The sequence below is a fragment of the Pezoporus flaviventris genome, unplaced genomic scaffold (genome assembly GCF_033815535.1).
Source record: "Pezoporus flaviventris isolate CSIRO_AGI_PZ_B2104156 unplaced genomic scaffold, CSIRO_AGI_Pfla_v1 ptg000007l, whole genome shotgun sequence".
Lineage (NCBI taxonomy): Eukaryota > Metazoa > Chordata > Aves > Psittaciformes > Psittacidae > Pezoporus > Pezoporus flaviventris.
The window spans coordinates 40,167,944-40,189,683 of NW_026892555.1; the positions used below are offsets into that span (position 1 = coordinate 40,167,944).

General features: G+C 41.1%; 1 protein-coding gene across 2 annotated transcripts in view; it reads left to right on the plus strand.

Annotated features, from left to right (window-relative positions):
- ATP6V1H (ATPase H+ transporting V1 subunit H) overlaps nucleotides 1-8,437 on the plus strand; it is a 287,370-nt gene extending 278,933 nt beyond the window's left edge. For both annotated transcript variants that reach the window (XM_061448478.1, XM_061448479.1), the window contains one exon: nucleotides 8,099-8,437. In XM_061448478.1, the coding sequence (XP_061304462.1) occupies nucleotides 8,099-8,159 (61 nt within the window). In that variant the 3' untranslated portion in view covers nucleotides 8,160-8,437. The remainder of the gene's footprint in view (nucleotides 1-8,098) is intronic.
- The last annotated feature ends 13,303 nt before the right edge of the window (nucleotides 8,438-21,740 follow it).

The window sequence follows — 21,740 nt, forward strand, 5'->3', positions numbered from 1 at the left end:
TGGGCTTGTTCAGCCTTGAGAAAAGAAGGCTTGGGAGACCTTATCACCATGTTCCGGTTCTTAAAGGGTGGTACAATGGAGACTGTCTTTTACAAGGAGTCACATGGTAAAGAAGAGGCAATGGACACAAGTTACCCTGGGGAGATTCTGACTGGACACAAGAGGAAAATTTTTCAGAATAAGAACAATCAGCCATTGGAACAATCTCCCCAGGGTAGTGGTGGATTCCCCAACACTGGACACTTTAAAGTTTCGGCTGGAGAGGGTGCTGGTTCATCTAGTCTAGGTTATGCTTTTCCTGGAAGGGTTGGACCAGATGATCCTTGAGGCCCCTTCCATCCTGGTATTCAGTGAAATAATCTTCAGTATTCATCCAAATGCTACCGAAACCAGAGTGGATCTGATTACAGGCTTGTTTGATTTTCCTCTGGCTGAGTCAGGGTAATGGTGGAACTCACACCATCTTTCAGCAGTTTCTCCCATTGACTAAAATACTGGCCTGTGTTGCCCTACCTTTCTGCTTATGCCATTACCTCTGTGCTCAGGTATGATGCCTCATCTCCTCAGGATCCTTTCACCTCAGCAGGCTCTAACCTATAAACATCCTCTAAACAGGCAGCTATTTGGAATAAAGTCTTCACTGCTAGTCAGTGAATTGATACCTACATGGAGAGTATGGGTATGTTAGCAGATGTTGAACAATGGGAGTCAGGATGCATCATTGGTGCATGATCAAGTATGGTATTGGAAGTAAAATTAATAAATAGCATACAGAATGAAGCAACAAATTAATATAAGCTTTGGATATGCAACAGATTCATATATGATTTTCAGAGTGCACGTCTCAGACAAAATTACTTGCTTTCTATCTTTTAAAGTATCTAGTTATGTAGAGAGACTTTAAAAAAAACCTGAATCTGCCTAGGATTTGCAGTATGCTATATTTAGAAGCTGTTTTTCTATGGAGTTAGCATTGAATAGTCAGCATTTCTTACTATTCTTTGGCATAAAGTTTGTTCTCCAAAGCCCATGTGTCTCCTAAAATAGCTTCTCTACTATGCTTGCTTTTAGTAGAGAGAGGTGCAAGGTGTAATGATAATTACTGGCAGCTGTGAAGTTTGATCCTTCCCCCCCCTTCTTTTTATCCCTGTCCCAAAACTCAGATGTGTATTGCTTAATAGAGTAGGCTTAAATCTAGGGAGCAATACATACAAGATAATGGAATCCACTGTATTTATTTACCCCATTTCTTTAGCCTTCATCATCAATACAATTCCTTTTTAGTAGATAACAGGAGTAACTAACAAGTTTGATAAGATAGTGTGTCCCTGATAAAAAATAACATTTTTAACAGGACAGTTCCTAGCTAGAGTGAGACAAATTAGGCAAAAATCCAGTTAGTGATAGGCACACTTGATACATAGTATGAGTGTTTCATCTTTTTATTTGAACATAAATATGTACTCTTGTAAAGCTTCCCTCCATACAGGTAGGGACTGTGGTTTGTAGTGTGTGTGTGCTGTCTGGGAATTGTACACTGTGACCATGTTCTGTTACGGGATCTACATCTATGTAAAACACACTTTAATATTTCTGGAGCTTCTGTTAACATGGAACAAATATTTTGCAAATATTAAACATCCTGTTCAGTTTGAATTTTCTTTTTTTTTTTTTTTCCAAATAAATTATTTTCATAGGCTGTGCTGAAATCATGTCACCAAAGAAGTAACTTTTTTTGGGTAGTTTCACATCTGATTGCTATTACTTTAAAGATTTGATTTCCTGATAGGAAAATGGAGTTAAACTCTTCAGTACATTTGTTTGTTCTTTTTGTTTGCTTGTGCTGGGTTATCTTCAGCACTTCTTACAGTCGGTGTTGGTATAATAGACAAGTATTTTATAAGTTTTAAACTTTTTTGTTTTTTTTTCTTGAAATACTTCACATTGCATTAATCCACTGAGTCAAGGGAGAAAATTGTATTCAGCAAAGAAGTGACAGAAGAGAACTGCAGATTCCCTGTGTGATAGCACTCCAGTTGCCCCCTCTCAGTCCAGCTCTGAAAGTAGTAAACTAAAGAACATAGCTGTACTATTTTTATTTACTACTGTGAAGAGCAGTGCATTTAATGTTTAAAATATACATATGGTATATTTAGTGTATATATATATATATAGTATATATATATAAAATAATGTACAAAACTATGCAGTGGCATAATTTCCGATCCAGCAGTATGATATTTTAATATTATATTTCAAGAACTAAATATTAACATAGCTCCAGGTTTGATAGCACCTGGTTTCTTTATTTTCTTTACTGACTAGTGTGGCTGTGGCTCTGTGACAAGGCAGATAAATCTGTGGTGGCCCCTCTCCAGCTGACTTTCTTTTGGCCACCACTATTGTTAATGTGACACTGCAGTAACCAGGTTCAAGGGAGCTTATTACCAGAAAGCAATTCACCTGAACAAAAAGTACTGTCTCACCAGAACAGTTGGGTGAGTGCTTCATGAGAAAGGCAGGCATTGATTCAAGGGTGGCTGTGTCAGCTTTGTCCCCCCCCGGGATTAGATGGGGACTTGAGAGACAGTTGCAACCTTGCCCTCATGTTGCTACTTCATTTACTACTTCATGTTGTTACTTCGTCTCCTGCTCAGAAGGTTCCAGGGGTTGTCACATCTATACAACAGAACAGTTGTTTTTGCAGCAGTGTAACACAAGATGAATGCTTTCAAGGGGCGCTTTAAACTGCTTAGAACTGGGAATGCATCAGTTGTGTAGCTTGAATACCTATTTGTGAAGCCATGACAAATTGCCAAAACTGGTGTTTCTCAACAAATCCAGGTTATTGGATTGCTAGTGGAAATGCAATATAAAGATGGCAAGACTGTTCTGTCTGTTTAAACATTCCATCTGCTGCCTGTCTTGTGAAATTGTTTAAGTATTTGTCATATCTTTGATTTGTGTGTAACAGTGTATGTTGGCAATGTTTTTTGAGTGGCTTGAGTCATGTGACAGACTTCATATTGTAACTTTATTACACTTCTGTACCCTTTCATGAGGCGTAGACTTTCTTCATAACTGGCTTTTCAGTTTAATTTTCAAAAACAGGGGACTCTATGTTTAGGTAGAGAAAAATAAAGTCAGTAGTTTTATCTTGTTCTTTGTCAAAGGAAAGCATTCTGCCTCTTAGGAACCTTAGACTACTAAAACAAGCTAGAAATTACAGGTGTTCCGAACTGCCAGATATTTTTTGATAACTTGGTTCTTTAATAGGTTGGAAGCAAGAATTTAAAATAAATGTTGTTAGAAAAGAGAGAATGTGGCAGTTTCATCCTTCCATTCTTCTATGTTTCATCCACTTTTCTTCCCTTGCCTCCTAAAAAGAAGAATTTTCAGTTCTTTATAGGACAGGGAAATCCTACAAAAAACTACACTAGAGTTCAGAGTATAACACTGAAAGTAGTACTAATAAAACATCAAGGCTTGTTCCCTTTAGCACATGGCCTCTAGAAATCTCTTGTATGCACCATAAAACTTCCCCATCTGTCAGTGACTGATTGTCCTTTAGTATGAAATTTTCAGGTAGGGTCTTGTGTCAGTTTACAGTTATCTCTTTATTTCGTACTCACTGAATTTGGTGACTTACATGTTGGATCAGTTCCTTGTGCCTTTTCCTAAATGACCTATAAATATTTGTTTCAATTACCATGACACTTAAGTGTATCTTAGCTTGAGGGTGTCAGTGTTTCTCATATACCAACAAAGCCAATTAAATGGAATGAAGCAACAAATTGGAATAAAGATTCGAGATACAGCAACTTCATGTATTCACCTCTAAGTTTCCTTTTCTTCTTGGAGAAAGCACTCTGGAAACTGCAGAAAAAGTGTGTTTAAAGACAGGCCTGAAAAAGGGTAAATTGCTGGTGTGGAAATCTCACTTGATTATTTTAATATAAATGAAAAGATAATTTGCAAATAGAAATTACTTGTACCTCACCGTCAGACTTATGAATAACCAAGAAAGTGAGAAAATGTGGTGTTTCAAGTTCTGTTGTTCTGAGAGCTAGTTGGGAAATGGAGGCTTGTGTAGTTACTCTCAAAAGTGGTGTCCTAGACTAGCTTGTTTTGACACTTTCCAGCAATGCAGAGGTAATATTTTGTGCTCTTGTAAATTTATACTGAATCAGTTGTTTCACGTTTGAATGTATAACTGTAAATATAAGCTTGTCTGTACCAGCTTCATCTGCTTTGTCATAAAGATGGTTTTCTGTTCCACTGTGAGGAAGACAGTCAAAAGTAGAACTTTTTGTTCCAAAGAGAACTTGGACCTTTGCTCAATGAACTTTCCATCTTGATTATTAATGCTGGAGGATAATTGCCACCTCGTTCTGTGTTGCATTTCAGTACTGATTTCAAGTTAGTGTTACTGGGAACTGCTGCAAGGTACCTTAAAAACATCTACGGAGTTCACATCTACAGTTCCAGCAAGGGTCAGTATACCAAAATGATGTGCTTAATTCAAGTCTGTTTGTGTCAGGGAGAACAGACTTTTCCAGATGCTTATTGACTTGAGGGAGCACTATTAAGCATGTGGTAACTTTCCTTCCCTTTCTTGGAAAGCAGTTAAGGAATAAAGCATTATATGTAAGCATGCACAGTATTGCTAGTACATAGAATTTCATTTCTCTTCATCACCTTAGAAGATTTGAAATTAAAATGAGCCTTATGTAATGGCTGGAGAGCTGGTGTTTTTGTATTGAGAAAGTGTTTACTGCTTCTGATTGGCTTTTGAAATATTATATACAATAATACAATGCCTACTTGAGGTAGAAGGCAGCTTTCTAGTGGAGGGAGTTGGTGACTGAATTTATTGTTGGCCAGGACTGTATTTTGCTCTTTTTCCACAAATTTGTATTTGAATTTTGTACATCTTGTAGAATGCACACTGACATTCTGCAGATCTCCTTGGCCTGGTTAGAAGTGAAAAATGGTATTAGTGGTAAGATTGTGTGCTGAAAGACAGTAGGTATGTAGGCCCCAAAGCTCAGCTATGTCAAAGTTAGCAGGATATGTTTTGTCTTAGTCTATAATATGAGCTGATCAGGCACGCATGAATCTCTGCCAGACTCGTATGTTGTGTACTTTTGTTTCCGTGTGAACCATCTTAGAAACTTGGTGTGCTTGCAAAATACCAACCACAATGCTTTTTATGGTATAGTGGTCTTTGTCTGAAGTTATGAAGGAAGGACTAAGAAAGTAAGTGTAAGAATAGGGTAAAGTGGTCCAATTTGTGGATTTATAGCTTGCAATTTAGAAAATATCTCATTAGTTTCCATTGTAGCATGCATCTCTAAGCTGTCAGATGCTGTTTTCAATATTTTGCAAAGTCACTTGTTATCTTGGTGACAAGATTTACTGTTCTTTCATTGTACATGCTCTTACAGTGTGATGTGTTGAATGCTTGCATTCCTAATGGTAATTCAAATTTTGTTGAGTAAGCATGAATTCTAAAATCCTATTTTTCTTTTAACTAACTAAAAGTGCAGGATAAATAAAATCTTAGATGCTTGACTTGTAATACATGGTGATGGACACCTATGTCCCACTTATGTGTGAAGATTGAAGCTTACAGTGCTACTTAACCTCCTGATGCAATGAAATACCAGTATGTAAAAAAAAATATACTTACATCTTCTTGCCCTTTTAGTATGTGTTTTAACATATGGAGAACAGGGGCCTACTGAAGCTAATCTCAGGATCTTGAATTTTAGTGGAAGATCAGAGGGAGAAGTGACTAAAGGCCTGGCAGAATAATCTGCCAGTCTGCTCTCCTAAGGCTGCACATGAAGCTTTCATTCTGAAACGTTGTCTAAATCCCTCCTATCAGTCTCTTACCAATCTCTCTCATCATCTGGCATTGGCCAGGCAAGAACTTGTCCTAGGTTAACCAATGATAGTAGATTTGAAATAATAAGCAAGTAGAAAATTAACTGGTACTTGCAGCAGCAGATGGGACAAGGTTTGTGCATTTCAGTGGCCCTTTGTGGTGGCTAAGGATGGTTTTCACCTGGGTTTGTAGCATGATCATGTAGAGCAATAACTGCAAATATTTCCTCTGTATGGGGAGATAAAAGCTTTTCCTTGTCCCTGGACTTAAACCTCACACCTGCAAATGAATGACTGAAATGGCTTTGTAGGGAAGATACTGTGATATCTACTGCATGTCCTTAGAAATTGAATGTATCCATTAAGGCACTCAGTACCCACAGAATATGTGACTGCTCTGCCTTCTCAGAGATTTTGCTGAATACACTGCATTATGATTGGATTTTAGTAAGTCTGGAGCATGCATCTGAACCAGTGTAAGCTATGCAATAGTTATACTGTTCTGGATTGTTAGTTTGATTGATTTTCCTACTTCTGAGTACTTGTGTGAGAAATTCACAGTCAAAATGGTTCATGTGTGCTTTATAAATAAATAACTTTGCAGCCTTTTGATGCTGTTTGCGGAGCCAAGTATACAGCAAGTTAAGCGTCAGTTGCTTTCAAGGCTGGATGTCGGAGAAGTACTAGAATCAGTACATGCCTGAAACAAAGGGAGAAAGAACACTTGGGGGAGCAGGAGGAGGTTTGGAAACCCTTCTGTAGTTGCTGGCTGTTTCTGGGTGGCTGTCAAATTTGTTTATTTTGGTGGTACAGCTCTGAGTCCTGCAAAACCACAGGAGAGCAGCTCATTTCCTTCTTTGCCACCCTACTTTGAGGGTGGTAACATACCTAATATGATCAAGAATCATATCTGTTGAGTGCAGCCCAGTTATTAAAATACTGTGATCCTGCTGCAACACCTGATAAAGCTGTGAAGGAAGGTGCTAAATCATAACGTATGTGCAGCATCCAAATTGTGGTATTTTCTTTGCTAGGGGAGTTTGAAGTTAACATTATAGGAATTTTGTTTTTCTAGACACTTAACTTTAAAACTGAGAAAAATGATGTTGGGTGGTACAGTTGTGATCCTAAACTTCATTGTGTGGTAGGATTTGTAATGCCTAGGATATAGCCATTCAATAGGACACTAAAATGAAAACTAGTTTTTGAAATGTACAGTAAGAACGAATATTTTTAACTCTAAATAAAGCACAAGTGCATACTCTTGAATTATCTTTTGAGTTCTTTTTAAGGCTTCATTCTAAACATAATTTCTGTGAACTGCTTCCTATGTTTAATCTGTGTAGGCTGAAATACCTGTTTAGTGAGGAAAAACTGCATGCTAAGTGTACAATCAGCAGTGGAAAAAGTGTGTATGCGTCACAGGTCCTGAAACCTACCTTTCTGCTGGTACAATGGTACAATTATTGAAGTGTATTTTCTGTAACAAGCAATAACCCAGGCGCTACTAAATACCACTTTCAGCTTGTGATTCTGTGAGATGTTGAGGTGCTTTCATGGGAGACAGTGAAAGATGGGAACATTCTCAAGGATTGTGTAGTATTACAGAGAATGTAGGTATTGTTGTTCAAGGCAAATGCTAAGAATATGGAGGGCATTTGTTCCAGTGTTAAGATGATAGGTGTAAAATAAGTGACAAGCACTTCAAAATACAGGTGAGGAAATTGTTGGTATGCAGTGAGCCTGGCTCAAATATCTGTTCTTTTTTCCAACTCAGACGTACAGTTCTTTAGTCAGTGTCTATTTTGGTTGGCTATGGGTTAAGTTGCCATTATGTCCATCGGTATTACTTGTGCTCATGCAGCTGGATTATGGGAAGAGAGCCTTTGCCACAGCTTCTAACATGTATATTTAGCGAGCAAAATCTGTGGGCTTCATGGATGATTTGTCACAGTTGCCAGAACTTCTAAAGATTACGACTGGACTGCTTCTTTTTCCAGTGTTGTTGATGTTTGGTTTGTACCTTATTTTCAGGACAGTAGATGATGGATACCTAAAGCTTAGGTACTCTCATAGTAGTTCCACTTGACTATCAACAGTAAACATTATTTAAGGGTTAATTCTAAGCTTAAAGCTTTTTCCTCTTTCTTTATTCCATACTCCCCGGTCTTCAGAATGTTTCTCAATCTAATTTTTTGTTGTATTTCAGGGAATACCTTGGAAAGCAGTTGCAGTCAGAGCAACCTCAAACGGCCACTGCACGGAGCTAAACACTTTCGTCAGTTCATGCTTATAACTACAGTATGTTTGTCTTTAAATTAATATCAAAGGAACAATGAAATCACTCGTTCTTTGCCTGCTGCTAGCACACAAACTTTCCAGCTTTCCTCTGGTGATTTTGGCTTGGTAAAAATCTGTTTGTTCAACTGGTTCTGATGATTATGCCTGTTAGCTTCTTGTTATATTCTGAATGTATATGAGGAAATGTGGCTAATATATTGTGTTGTTTTATGTATTTATTCTCATAATAAAGAATGTTATTAAAGGATATTCATTCCATGTTATAATTGGTCTAGCAAAACTGTTCCTTCAGTGGGTTATCAGTGTTATCACTTCTCAGGAAAAGCAGGTAGTCCCTATATGTCTCCAGACAAATTAATAAAACTTTTATTTAGTGTTCTGTAGGAAATGTAATAGCCCGGAAAGTGCTGATTATCAGTACTAAAAATACACCAAGTCTCAAAACAGTGTTATAATTGTATATGAAAGCAAGCATATGGGTTTTTTTTTGGGATGGGGTTAGAGACTACATTAAGAAAATCTGGATATGAGAAAAGGAAAAGAAAAAGAAAACACTCCTTTAGTGAAAACTGTTAAAATTATTAGTCAAGCTGTATAACATCACAGTTAAGGCTGATCAGAGATCAGGGCTTCTTTCTGTGTTGTTTTGGTTTTTGTTGTTTGGGGTTTTTTCTAATAACATGTTCAGGAACTGATGAACTTGGAATTTCATAGAGTGTTTTTGTTATTGAAAAGACTTGTAAATATTAGGGTTCTGGGGTCATTCTAAAATCCATTGTATTTCCTTTATATAAGCCAAATAATTTGGTTGTTGATATTTTCTGTGTTTTGTAGTCCTCATAGTAAAAAAGATGTAAGCATCAATAAATCAAATATGATACTGGACTGCCATGTGAAAACAGTCTTGTTGCATATATAGGAGCTTGGCCTCAGGTACTTGCAACACTGAACAGTTAATGTTCTTGTGATTAATTTTTAGAATGAAAATAAAAAAGATGAGAAAACAACTCTACTTCCTCAGTAGTTTTGTGTGGTGCAAGTCTCTGAGGAAGCTTGGGGTACTTTGTCATCAAAAAAAGAAAAAACAAATTGGAAGAACTTTTCTTACCCAGTCTGGATTTTCATCATATATAACTGTAATTTGATCACTGCTGCAAGGGTGAGAGAGAAGACATTTGGGGTGACAACTTGATTTCTTGGCCTGCTTAATCAAAATTGGATTGTGTAGATTAATGACTAGTATTTACCTCTATGTATAGGAGATATGGGCTTTGATATTGAAGTTAGTATCATGAGGATAGATGCTGAAGCTTGTAAAGAATTAAGCTGACTTTAGTTGGAGTGGAGGTTATCTGAATGTCTCTTATCTTGGCACTGCATGTTCCCATAGTGATGACGGATAATAGTGGTGTGGGAAGCTACTGGGAGTTCAAGGGTGCGCTTACACTGCCATTTTTATCTTGGGTCAGTTGAATGCTCCTGAAATAAATCTGCGATTTTTTTCCGTGCTTTTTGCGCTTCAATTTCCATTGCATGGTGGGATCATTGTATGAATGGCGTTTGTCGATAAAGCTAAACTGCCAGGTGTATATCCTGTGTGTCTTGGCTACTTGGCAGGTGTTCAGTCCACTGGACCAGGTAAGATTTTCTTTGAAGCACGGCCCTTTGAAATTCACGCAGAGTGAAATCTGTATTCTTAGCACCAAACATCTTGGTCTACAAGTCAGATTCTCGTGTCACACTTGCTGATTTAAGCATAGCCTGATGCTTACCTTGAAGATGCTGTAAAAGGTTGGTCCTCTGGTTACAGCTGCACGGGAACCATGACAGGGCATTAATGGGGAAGTAACATACTCCCATGTTGAAAAAAGAAGTTTGTGTTGCTTCCTTGTCTGAAGGGAACACTGAAGCACTGCTTGGTAAGGGGGTTTGGGTTTCAGTTGTATGAGTAAAGATGGTGAATGCTACTGATGGCAACTCCTGCTATTTTTTGGGAGCTATTCATAGCATGAAACAAAATTGCTTACAGGGGTTGTCCTGAAGCATCTAAGTATTGTGTTCATGTATTACGCAATTAAATTCTCTCTGTAGTTTTGCTAGTATTACTCTGTGCATAGTTTAATTCTTTGTTATGTTCAACTCTGTTTAGTTAGAAATCTGTTGTAGGCAGAAGGTGTATTTAAAGAAATGGTCATGGTGTTTCGCTTACATTAGAGTGCAGTACTGATACTTTGGTGCCTGTGAAACCTGAAAGCCATGACATTTCCAGCCCCATATGGTAACATTCACGTGGCTCAAGAGAGAAAACAGGGCAGAACTCTCTTGGAGCTTTTAACCTTTGAAGTCAAGAAACTTGACCAAAAGCTTTCATTGAATTTCAGTTAATTCCTAAAACTTTCTATGGCATCTGGTTTTGTCTGATAAGTTATAATGAGCTTTAGCTTTTGCTGCTGAGCACTGTTTTTAGTGTTCACCTGTTTGTGTTGGCTCACTTAACTTGCTCAGCCTCATTCTTCCAAACGGTGGCATGGGTTAGGTACACAGATGCCGTTGTGGCAGGTTGAAGCTTCAGGGCCGTGTGGTGACAGTGTGGGTAGAGCTCAGTGATAGGAAGTGTGTGCAAGCTTCTCCTCTGGTGACATGGAGTTTTGGAGATGATGTCAGATTAGCTGCCATGAACCAGATGACTACCTTACTTCTTAGGTGAGGAGATAAGTTACCTTCTCCCAAATTAGGGTAATCGGTCTTCTCTCTATGAATTTTTGTCCATTTTCCTAATTTTTGTTTTCACTCTTATGTTGCATCCAAGAATAAATGCAGTTTAATTTTCCTATAATGGAAGTAACTCAGTCTTTGAAATCTTTATAAGCTGGCTTTAAAGTTTTGCATTGAAAGTTTCTTTTGCTTTTCATGATATATCTGCTGAAATGATTTTCTTTAAACTTTGGTCTTGGTCTGAAATCTAAATGGAAAACTGAGTAAGTTTGCAAGATGCGTCAACTGTGAAAAGAATTTAAGCCTGTCACTGTTCAATGCAGGAGGGATGGAGGGGAAGCATGATGAAGAGCAGTGCTGACATCACGAACTAAGGCAGGAAAATGCTCTATAATCATATGCCTAGTGCATGTTTATTATTCCAACAAGCCATTTGAGATCCTAAGGCCTGCAGCTGGATGAAGAGGAGGCCAGATCTTGGTTTTAGCCAGTGAGCTACTCTGCTAGTAACAAAGCAGGGCTGAGCAGGAGATAGGCTGTACCACACTGCATCAAATCTCTTTTATGTATCTCATCAGAATTGCAAAAGTGTCATTGTGCACCTACATGAATGAAGGAAGGTTGCCAACAATTCGTAACTTGGGCCTGCTGGGTCAATATGTTTTTTTTTTTTGTGAATATGACATGCTAGTTTTAGCCCAGTAGGTGACAAGGGGTCAGAAGGAATCTCATTGACTCATCTCTATCTAAAAGCTTTTGCTTTTCTCTTTTGAGTTATCATTTTAAAACCATGTGCTTTGTCAGAGTTGAAAACAGAGCTGATGGTCTCATGACGATCAGGTATGTTATTAACTTAATTATATTCATTTCCTCTTAGACTCCAAAAAATCTGAACTGCTGTTGAACTTTTATCGTTCAGTATCATTCAAATACCACAGAAAGCAGCAGCACTGCTTGAAGATGTTAGATGTAGCAGCTAGAGAGTTACCTGGGAACTTTTCTTACTTTGAGGTATGCATATTTCATAGGCACAGCCGGTTCCAAGATACCTCAGCCACTGCTGAATACAAATGATGTGCTAAAAACTCTCAGTACCCTTTGAGAATGTTTTCTCATGACCTGTACCTTGGCTTTACTGCTGCTTTTAAGCTAAGTTACTCTATAGTAAGGAGCCTCATAAAACCCAGCAATGGCATAATGGCTGATTGCTATGCAGAATGTCTTGTTTCTGTTATTTGGTTGTATCCACGAACATTTCTGTGCGAAAACTAAAACAGTGGAAGGAACAATACAGTTTTTCATGAGTTAATTTTTGGTGCCATTATGTGCCCACTCGTGGTATAATTTTTCTCTTCAGTTAGTTTCCCTTGTCTGGAATCTGTAAGAGACAATGCTATAAAGCTGAAAATTTAAATAGCTTTTTCAGTGTCATCATAAGCTATGTTAAGAAGGCTGCAGGGATAGATCCAGCTCTGCCAAAAAATGGGCAAAGAAATTGGGTGGCTGATTGTGGCAATGACAGTTAAAACCTATTGATTTGGAAACCACAAAAGTGCTAGAGTGTCAGATGACTGTGTAGCAAGAAAATGTGATGAATTGCAGGCTTAAAGGTCATTGTTCTCTAGATAACGTCCATGAAAAGGAAGTGTGCAAAATGACCCTAATCTGTCAGGTTCAGGTATTCCAAGTGCATCTTCAGATTATAAATTGTGCCAGTGTGGGGGTCACAGCTAATAGTTTGGTTGTGGATGCGTGCAAACACAGGGCAAGACACTTTGGTCATCAGCTGAAAAGATGAAATCATTTCGGCATAAAATATTGAGTAGAAAAATAATCTTTAGAAATGGTCTTCTTTTTCCTTTCAAGATTTCTGTGTTGCAACATGTTTTTCATATTTTTTTTTTATTGTTTGTCTAGGACATCACAGGATGTTTTAATCTCAAAGGATTCACGAAGGATCACTTTGTATCTGACTTCCCCAACCAGCACACTTCAGCTGAGCTGGCCCTTTTCTGCTGAAATGTGTGAGACCACTGGTGAGATTCTAAAATCTATTTGGGATGTCTTCAACTGGTGAAGTCCTTTTACAGGAGAAGTTGTTTGTGTGAAGTGCACAAATTTTGCCTTCTGTTGTATTTCTGAATGTCACTCTTCTCTCAGTATTCCCATTAGTGCCATATAGTTCTTTCTAGATTATATTCCGATTCATTTTACAATCGGTAGTATTTCCCAGTTGAAATACATTTGTGGTACTATGTTGAACATACCCCATCTCTTCGTTTATTTCTGCCTCTTTCTTCCTTGTTCTGCAGTTGCGCAAGGCTCTTTCAGCTGGTGCCTCTTTGGTCACATAATTAAAGACTGTTTTTCTCAGGTGTTTTTATTTAATCTGTAGATGCTGAGTTAACTGTTCTGCATTTCCTCAGAATTCCATATAAACTCTGTTTCCTGATCCAACTTTCATCTCCAACTGCTCAATGCTTTATGCAGGGAAAACCTCTTTTGAGTGCCTGTTTGAACCTAATTAGCAGAACTTCTTCCTATAGCGTCATCTTTATTAGGTCTTTTTCAGTGCTGCCACAGTTGCTATCTCTGTCCATTCTCTCTCTCCTTCTTAAATCTATTTTTGAGAAGTAAGGAGCATTAATTCCTTGTTTTTTAAAGTCACTTGCAAATTTTTATGTTGGTTATAAAAAATTGGGTTTTTAAGTTTGTATTTTGAAGATCTGGAAGTCTTTCTTTTACATCAGTAGGGATGCAAACATCTGTCATTGGCTGTGAGACTATAGCTTCATGTTAGCATAGTTTGAAGTTTTGTTATAGGCAGATACGGCAAATCACCATTTGGGTTTAAAAAGGCCAATTTATACTGTGGAGAAATCGTATATCACCAGATGCAATAAATATAACACTTGAAATCAATAGATTTTTAAAATGTTCCTCTCTACTTCCTGCCCCAAGCTGAGGTGAGGAATGGATGTTGGGAAATGATGCTTCCAAAGAGTGTATTCTTGAAGACCATTTTCATGCAGTGCTTGTAATAAAAGTATTTTATATTCATTCTGGTCGTATCTCACAAGATCCAGGCTGTGCAGTATTGGCAGCCTGGTACTTGAAATTTAATATGTATGCCTTAGACTCCATAGCCTGACAAAATTAGATAATGTGTTCTCAATTTAAAATAAAATTCTGAAATAAAGTAATAATGAAGAAAAAAAGGTAACTTTTTCCTCATCAGTTCCCTTTTTGCCATTAATCAGTAACACTGAAGCGTAAACCACTTCTGGACAAACACTGACATGAGTGCAGCTTGTGTAGGTGATGCTAATAACTTATACAAAAGCAAGTTAAATCTTAGTCTTTGTCAAAATAGACTGCTCTGCACCATCTACTCCTCCCTCTGCTCAAGCTGTATTTAATTTGAAATGCCTGTGATGTGACATCTCTAGCCATTTGTTTCTCCCTTGTGCCCAATCTGTATTCCACAGAAGTAACTGAACTGGGGACGTTCATCAGGTAAATGGATTCCAAAAGAGAGAAGCAAATGGATGATGATTTCTCAAGCTGTACTTTAGCTGTCAGCAGCTTGTATGGCTTTGCAAGGGACCAGGAGAGTTGTACAAGGATTGATATTAGTGACTGTATTTCGCTCTGCATAGACAGACAGCTACTGCCTTGCTCACCTTAGAGAAATCCAAGAACCCTTGAGAATATATGAGGGTAGGCTTAGATTAGATATAAGCAAAAAACTCTTCCCTGTGAGGGTGATGAGGCACTGACACAGGTTGCCCAGAGAAGCTGTGGCTGCCCCATCCCTGGCAGTGTTCAAGGCCAGGTTGGATGGGCTTTGAGCAACCTGGTCTACTGGAAGGTGTCCCTGCCCATGGCAGGGGGGTTGGAACTGGATGAGCTTTAAGGTCCCTTCCAACCCAAACCATTCTATGATTGTATAATTCTATGTGCTGAGGCTTCTGTGTAGTGCATGTGTAGCAGTTTTGCTGTTCTCCTGAATGTGGCTGATCCTACTTCCATGCTATGTCTGGATACAAACGCTGACTCCCAGGGGAGTGAAGAGCTGCTTGCTGTTCCCACTTAACCTTTTGGCTTTCCGGGAGCTTGGCAAAGCAGCAGAAGGGGTTGCATGGTTTGTACTAAGTATATATCATTGCTGCCAACTCGTTTCTTTCTGCAAGCAAACCTACAGCTTCATTTTATTCTCTTCCATCATGACCGCAGGAAAACCTTCTCTGCCTGAGGGATAAACAGCAGGCAAGCTAGGAGAGGTATTATTTCCTCCTGGTGTAGTTACGACTGAAGAGCTCCATGCAGCTGTTCCAGTTGTTTGTATTTCCTTTAAAACTACATTTATTTTTTTTAAATTTTGATTATTTTTATTTTTTTTCTATTGTGTGAAGCTGCTGGAAATTGCAGATAAAACTTGTCATTTTCTGAAGTGGTAGGGAAGCTATTTCCTACCTGAAATGTCTGGGGACCAAATGAAATAGAGACAGACCTGAACAAATGACACTTCTGAGACTTACTCAAGGGGCTGATAATAGTCTCATGGCTTTCTACCTTTATGTTGATGTGTGTGCCATGCCTGAGAGGACATCGTTCACCTGCATGGGGGCAGGAGTAGCTGATTGGGTTGTACAGGTACAGGGGTTTGTGCCAGGTATCTGGCAACAAAGAATCTGCACATCTAATGGGTGCTGCTGTGTTTCCATAGGCTGGCTGGGAAGTTTTGGTAGGAAGACATGCAGCTGAAAGAGCCTTGGGAATAACCAGGGTTCAAGTGATGCTGCGGTTTGGGCGCTAGGAGGTGGTAGTGGGGGGAAACATGCAGTTGCCTCTGGCTTCTCCCTGGATTCCTGTTTGGGCAAGTTCACCTTTCCTGAGCCCAGCATCCTGGTTGGATTCCTGGTGTTGATCTTTGACAAGTTAAACTGATGCCTGATATACCTGAAGTGGTATGTATTGGTATCGCTGTTTTGTTCCCAGAGGGGGTCCTCACTGATCACCAAAGGCTAAACTCTTAATGTTTTTGTTAACTTTTCTGACCTTTTAGAAACTGTACTGCCAGGCCACGCAGCAACTCATCTGTCCATTTAAATTACCTTTTGGCTATAGTATTTTGAATACAGTAATTGCCATGAAAGGCCTTTACCATGGGATCTGCATAAAGGTTTTCTTAATAGTTGGGAATTTGCTTATAGTAAACATTACTTTGGCAAAAATGCATGCTCTTCTCCTAGCATTTTTGAAGATAAGTGCCTAGTAAATACTAAAGGGTGACTGAAGTAGAGGACAGATAGTGATTTTTCTTCACAACTTGCAGTAAAGGAGTTAAAAATAAAGGTTGCAATATTGTAATGAGCTCCTGTCTAGCATAAATGACATAGTGACACAGCTTAAACCACTGCTTGGGAATGCTGTGTAATCATCACTGCTGCAGCCAAGATTTGGAATAAGCCAAAGAGATTAAACAAAAGCAGTCTGTGTTCTGATGCAATTTGTTGTGAAAATAGTTGGTTATATGGCATGTGGACATAGCAAGCTCCACATCTAACTTCCTTTGTAGCTTCCCGTCCAAGATACGGCATCAGGAGATAACTGTTTTATATTGAGCAAGCCTTTCATGAGAAGGGCCCATGTTTTTAGCAGATGCCATGAGTGGTGTGGGGCATTGCTTGTAACTCCACTGTCCCCAGGCCACTGCAGCAGCTTGTGCTGCAGTTGAGACACCTCCTGTGTTGAGCTGTACCAGTGCCTTGCCCTGCTCTAGAAGTTATTCTTGATTTCATCCCTTTTAAAGGCTAATTCAGTGCTAATTCTGCCCGGGAAACCAGATCTCTGTAGAACAGGAGGGCTCAGGCTAGTGCAAGTGCCTGTGCACAAGGTGATGCTTCACTAGGGAGTGGAGAAGGTTTGTGCTGGGAGAGGGGAGAGCTCTGAAGCAAAACCACCTCCCTGTTTCCCTGTGAATTTTTCCTATTTCTTAACCAGTACCCCTGAGAGGTTGTGAATCCTTGAATTTGTGGAAGCAGGGCATTGTCTTGTGATTATAGGGAAGGTTCAGAGAAGTTCAGCAAAGGCCTGGCTTGTTGGTTCAGAAGCTGCAATGCTAATTGCCTTTGTTATAGTGTCAGTTGTGTTTCTTGCTCCTACTGCTCCTGCTGTGAGATTGGACCAGAAACTTGACTTCTCTGATGGCTTTAAACCTCCTTGCTTCCAGATTCATAGACCCACAGAATGGTTTGGGTTGGAAGGGATCTTAAAGCTCATCCAGTTCTAACCCTCCTGCCATGGGCAGAGACACCTTCCACTAGACCAGGTTGCTCAAAGCCCCATTCAACCTGGCCTTGAACACTGCCAGGGATGGGGCAGCCACAGCTTCTCTGGGCAACCTGTGCCAGTGCCTCACCACCCTCACAGTAAAGAACATCTTCCTAATATCTAATCCTGTCCTGTCACTACATACTCTTGTAAAAAGTCCATCTTCAGCTTTTGTGTAGGCCTGGTTTATGTGTTGACTGAAACCTATACTGGTAACTTATTCTTGTGCTATATTTCACTGTAGCTGTTTAAGCTTTGGTGTCTGTAACTTTCCTCTGCACACTTCCTGTAGTCATGTGGAGAGATGTCACTTAGAAATACTGTTACTTCTGTTTCTAGTAGGTCCTAGTGGCATTGCAAAGTTTGCTTTCCTCCTTGAGCCAGAACACAAAAATTAAAAGCACCATAGGCTTGCTGTGTTAGAACATCCTGACACGAGCCTCACATCTGTGTTAGAGGGTTTGGGTTTGAGTCACGGGCTGTCTATGTGTTATCTGTAATGGAGATGATAACCTTCTCACACAAATCAAAATCTGAAGTACGAGGACCACAGGCCAAACTAATGAGCTGGTGTATGACTGGGGCCTTAATTAGTAGTGACCTAATATGCTCTGTTTCTGTTGTCTGTGCCAGGTCAGACTCATGCTTTCTGGGGAAGGCTGCAGTGTTATATATAAACTAAAAAATGCCTTAATTAAGCTGTTTATGCACACAACTATTTTTTGTTTGCTTTCTGCAGGGGAGCAAAACAGCTTTTGAGAATATGGTACTTCATAGTTATCTTGTGACCGAGTGTGCTGGTTTGACTTGTTTTTCACACATAATGTACTGCCCTAAGACACTGTCGTGGTTTAAACCCAGTCAGGTAACTTGTTCACTCACTCCCAGTGAGTGGTGCCAAGCTGACAACAATCAAGGTCCGTGTTCGTCTCCCCCCCCCTCCCTGCACCGGGGCTCTCCCCTTCCCCGCTCCCGGAGGAACGGGGAGGAGGATCGAGAGAGTGCAACTCCTACGGGTTGAGACAAGAACAGTCCAGCAACAAATCACTACCGCTACTATCAGCTAAAACAATGATAAGGGAAAATAACAAGGGAAGAGAATACGATACCACCGGCCAAGAAAACGAGTTCCACCCGGAAGCTCCTGTCCTTCCGGGCAACTCCCAGTTACCCCCCACCCCGGGCATGACGTGCTGTGGTATGGAATACCTCCCCGGCTAGCCCGGGTCAGGCGCCCCGTCTCTGCTTCCTCACAGCTTCCCCTCCTCCCTGGCAGAGCATGAGCCTCACAAAGTCCTTGGTCAGGGTAAACATCACTTCGCAACAACCGACAACATCGGCTTCACCAACGCTGTTCTCAAAACTAGAAGTCAAAACACAGCACTGCACCAGTTAACACAAAGGAAAAAACATGACTGCTACTGCTGAACCCAGGACATTATCCACCCCTTATTCCATACCATTCACGTCGTGCTCAGATCCCACATTTTCAATACACCATCGCTCTCCCACATATATACATCCATATACATACAGACCAAGAGGAAAAAAAATCATTTTCTTAGTGCATGGACCAATCCCTATAATGCTGCCGAGTCCATTCGGTCCATGATGTTCCAAGTTCATTCTCTGTTGGGATGATGGCTGGAGGGAAGTCAGGGCCAGTCGCTGGTGACCTGGAGACATCTAGTTGATGGGCTATAAAAGCATTACACAGTAGGCAACAGCATACAATTGAGTTCACTGGCTGTTTTCCCCTAATATCAAATCCCCTTGAGGTATACATCGGACTTCCCCATCTTCCCGCATTACCCACCAAGTATATCCAGGTCCCTGAGCAAAAGCAATCCCACGAGTGGGTTTGCCTTTACCTGAAGCAGGAATAACCCAGACTGTCTTCCCCAGCAAATTCTTCATATGCACCACGGGAACTCTGTCCCCCTCTACAATATGTAAAAGTTCTGACTGGGCTGGGCCAGCCCTGTTGGCAGATCCTCTGGTGTTGACCAACCAGGTGGCCTTTGGTAAATGTGTATCCCAATGCTTGAAAGTTCCCCCACCCATCGCTCTCAGTGTAGTTTTTAACAGCCCATTGTACCGTTCGATTTTCCCAGAGGCTGGTGCATGGTAGGGGATGTGATATACCCACTCAATGCCATGCTCTTTGGCCCAAATATCTATAAGGTTATTCCGGAAATGAGTCCCATTGTCTGACTCAATTCTCTCTGGGGTGCCGTGTCGCCACAAAATCTGTTTCTCAAGGCCCAGGATGGTGTTCCGGGCAGTGGCATGGGGCACAGCGTATGTTTCCAGCCACCCGGTGGTTGCTTCCACCATGGTAAGCACATGGCGCTTGCCTTGGCGGGTTGGTGGCAGTGTGATATAGTCAATCTGCCAGGCCTCCCCATATTTATACTTCAACCATCGTCCTCCATACCAAAGAGGCTTTAACCGCTTGGCTTGTTTAATTGCAGCACATGTTTCACACTCATGAATAACCTGGGCAATAGTGTCCATTGTTAAGTCCACCCCTCGGTCACGGGCCCATCTATATGTTGCATCTCTGCCCTGATGGCCTGAAGTGTCATGGGCCCACCGGGCCAAAAATAATTCACCTTTATGTTGCCAATCTAAGTCCATCTGAGCCACTTCAATCTTAGCCGCTTTATCCACTTGTTGGTTGTTCTGGTGTTCCTCAGTGGCCCGACTCTTGGGTACATGGGCATCTACATGACGTACCTTCACCACCAGATTCTGCACCCGGGCAGCAATATCTTTCCACAGTGCAGCAGCCCAGATGGGTTTACCTCTGCGTTGCCAGTTGCTCTGCTTCCATTGCTTCAACCACCCCCACAGGGCATTTGCCACCATCCATGAGTCAGTATAGAGATAAAGTACTGGCCACTTTTCTCGTTCAGCAATGTCCAGGGCCAGCTGGATGGCTTTCACCTCGGCAAATTGACTCGATTCACCCTCTCCGTCAGCAGTTTCTGCAACTTGTCGTCCAGGACTCCATACAGCTGCCTTCCATCTCCGATGCTTTCCCACAATACGGCAAGAGCCATCAGTAAACAAGGCATACTGCTTTTCACTTTCTGACAGTTTATTATATGGTGGGGCCTCTTCAGCACGCACCACCTCCTCCTCTGGTGACATTCCGAAATCTTTGCCCTCTGGCCAGTCCATGATGACTTCTAGAATGCCTGGACGACTGGGATTTCCTATTCGAGTTCGTTGTGTAATTAGTGCAGCCCATTTACTCCATGTAGCATCAGTTGCATGATGTGTAGAGGAGACCCTGCCTTTGAACATCCAGCCCAGCACGGGCAGCCGGGGTGCCAGGAGGAGCTGTGCTTCAGTGCCAATCACTTCCGAAGCAGCTCGAACCCCTTCATAGGCTGCCAGTATCTCTTTCTCAGTTGGGGTATAGCTGGCCTCAGATCCTTTGTATCCCCGACTCCAAAAGCCGAGGGGTCGACCTCGAGTCTCCCCTGGAGCTTTCTGCCAGAGGCTCCAGGTAGGACCGTTCTCCCCAGCTGCAGTGTACAGCACATTTTTTACATCTGGTCCGGTTCGGACTGGTCCAAGGGCTACTGCATGAACTATCTCGCGTTTAATTTGCTCAAAGGCTTGTTGCTGCTCAGGGCCCCATTTAAAATCATTCTTCTTCCGGGTCACATGATAGAGAGGGCTTACAATCGAACTGTAATTTGGGATGTGCATTCTCCAGAACCCCACTGCACCCAAGAAAGCTTGCGTTTCTTTCTTATTAGTTGGTGGAGACATTGCTGTTATCTTGTTGATCACATCTGTGGGGATCTGTCTACGTCCATCTTGCCATTTTATTCCCAAAAATTGAATCTCCTGTGCAGGTCCCTTGACCTTACTCCGTTTTATGGCAAAACCGGCTTTCAGCAGGATTTGGATTATTTTCCTCCCTTTCTCAAAGACTTCTTCCGCTGTATCGCCCCACACAATAATGTCATCAATGTATTGCAGGTGTTCTGGAGCTTGCCCCTGTTCCAGTGCAGTCTGGATCAGTCCATGGCAAATGGTAGGGCTGTGTTTCCACCCCTGGGGCAGTCGGTTCCAAGTGAACTGGACACCCCTCCAAGTAAAAGCAAACTGGGGCCTGCACTCTGCTGCCAAAGGAATGGAGAAAAATGCATTGGCAATATCAATCGTGGCATACCACTTGGCTGCTTTTGACTCTAGTTCATACTGAAGTTCTAGCATGTCCGGTACGGCAGCACTCAATGGTGGTGTGACTTCATTCAGGCCACGATAGTCTACTGTTAGTCTCCATTCTCCATTAGACTTTCGCACTGGCCATATGGGGCTATTGAAGGGTGAGCGGGTCCTGCTGATCACCCCCTGACTCTCCAGTCTACGGATCAGCTGATGGATGGGAATCAGGGAGTCTCGGTTGGTGCGATATTGCCGCCGGTGCACTGTTGTGGTCGCAATTGGCACTTGTTGTTCTTCAACTTTCAGCAACC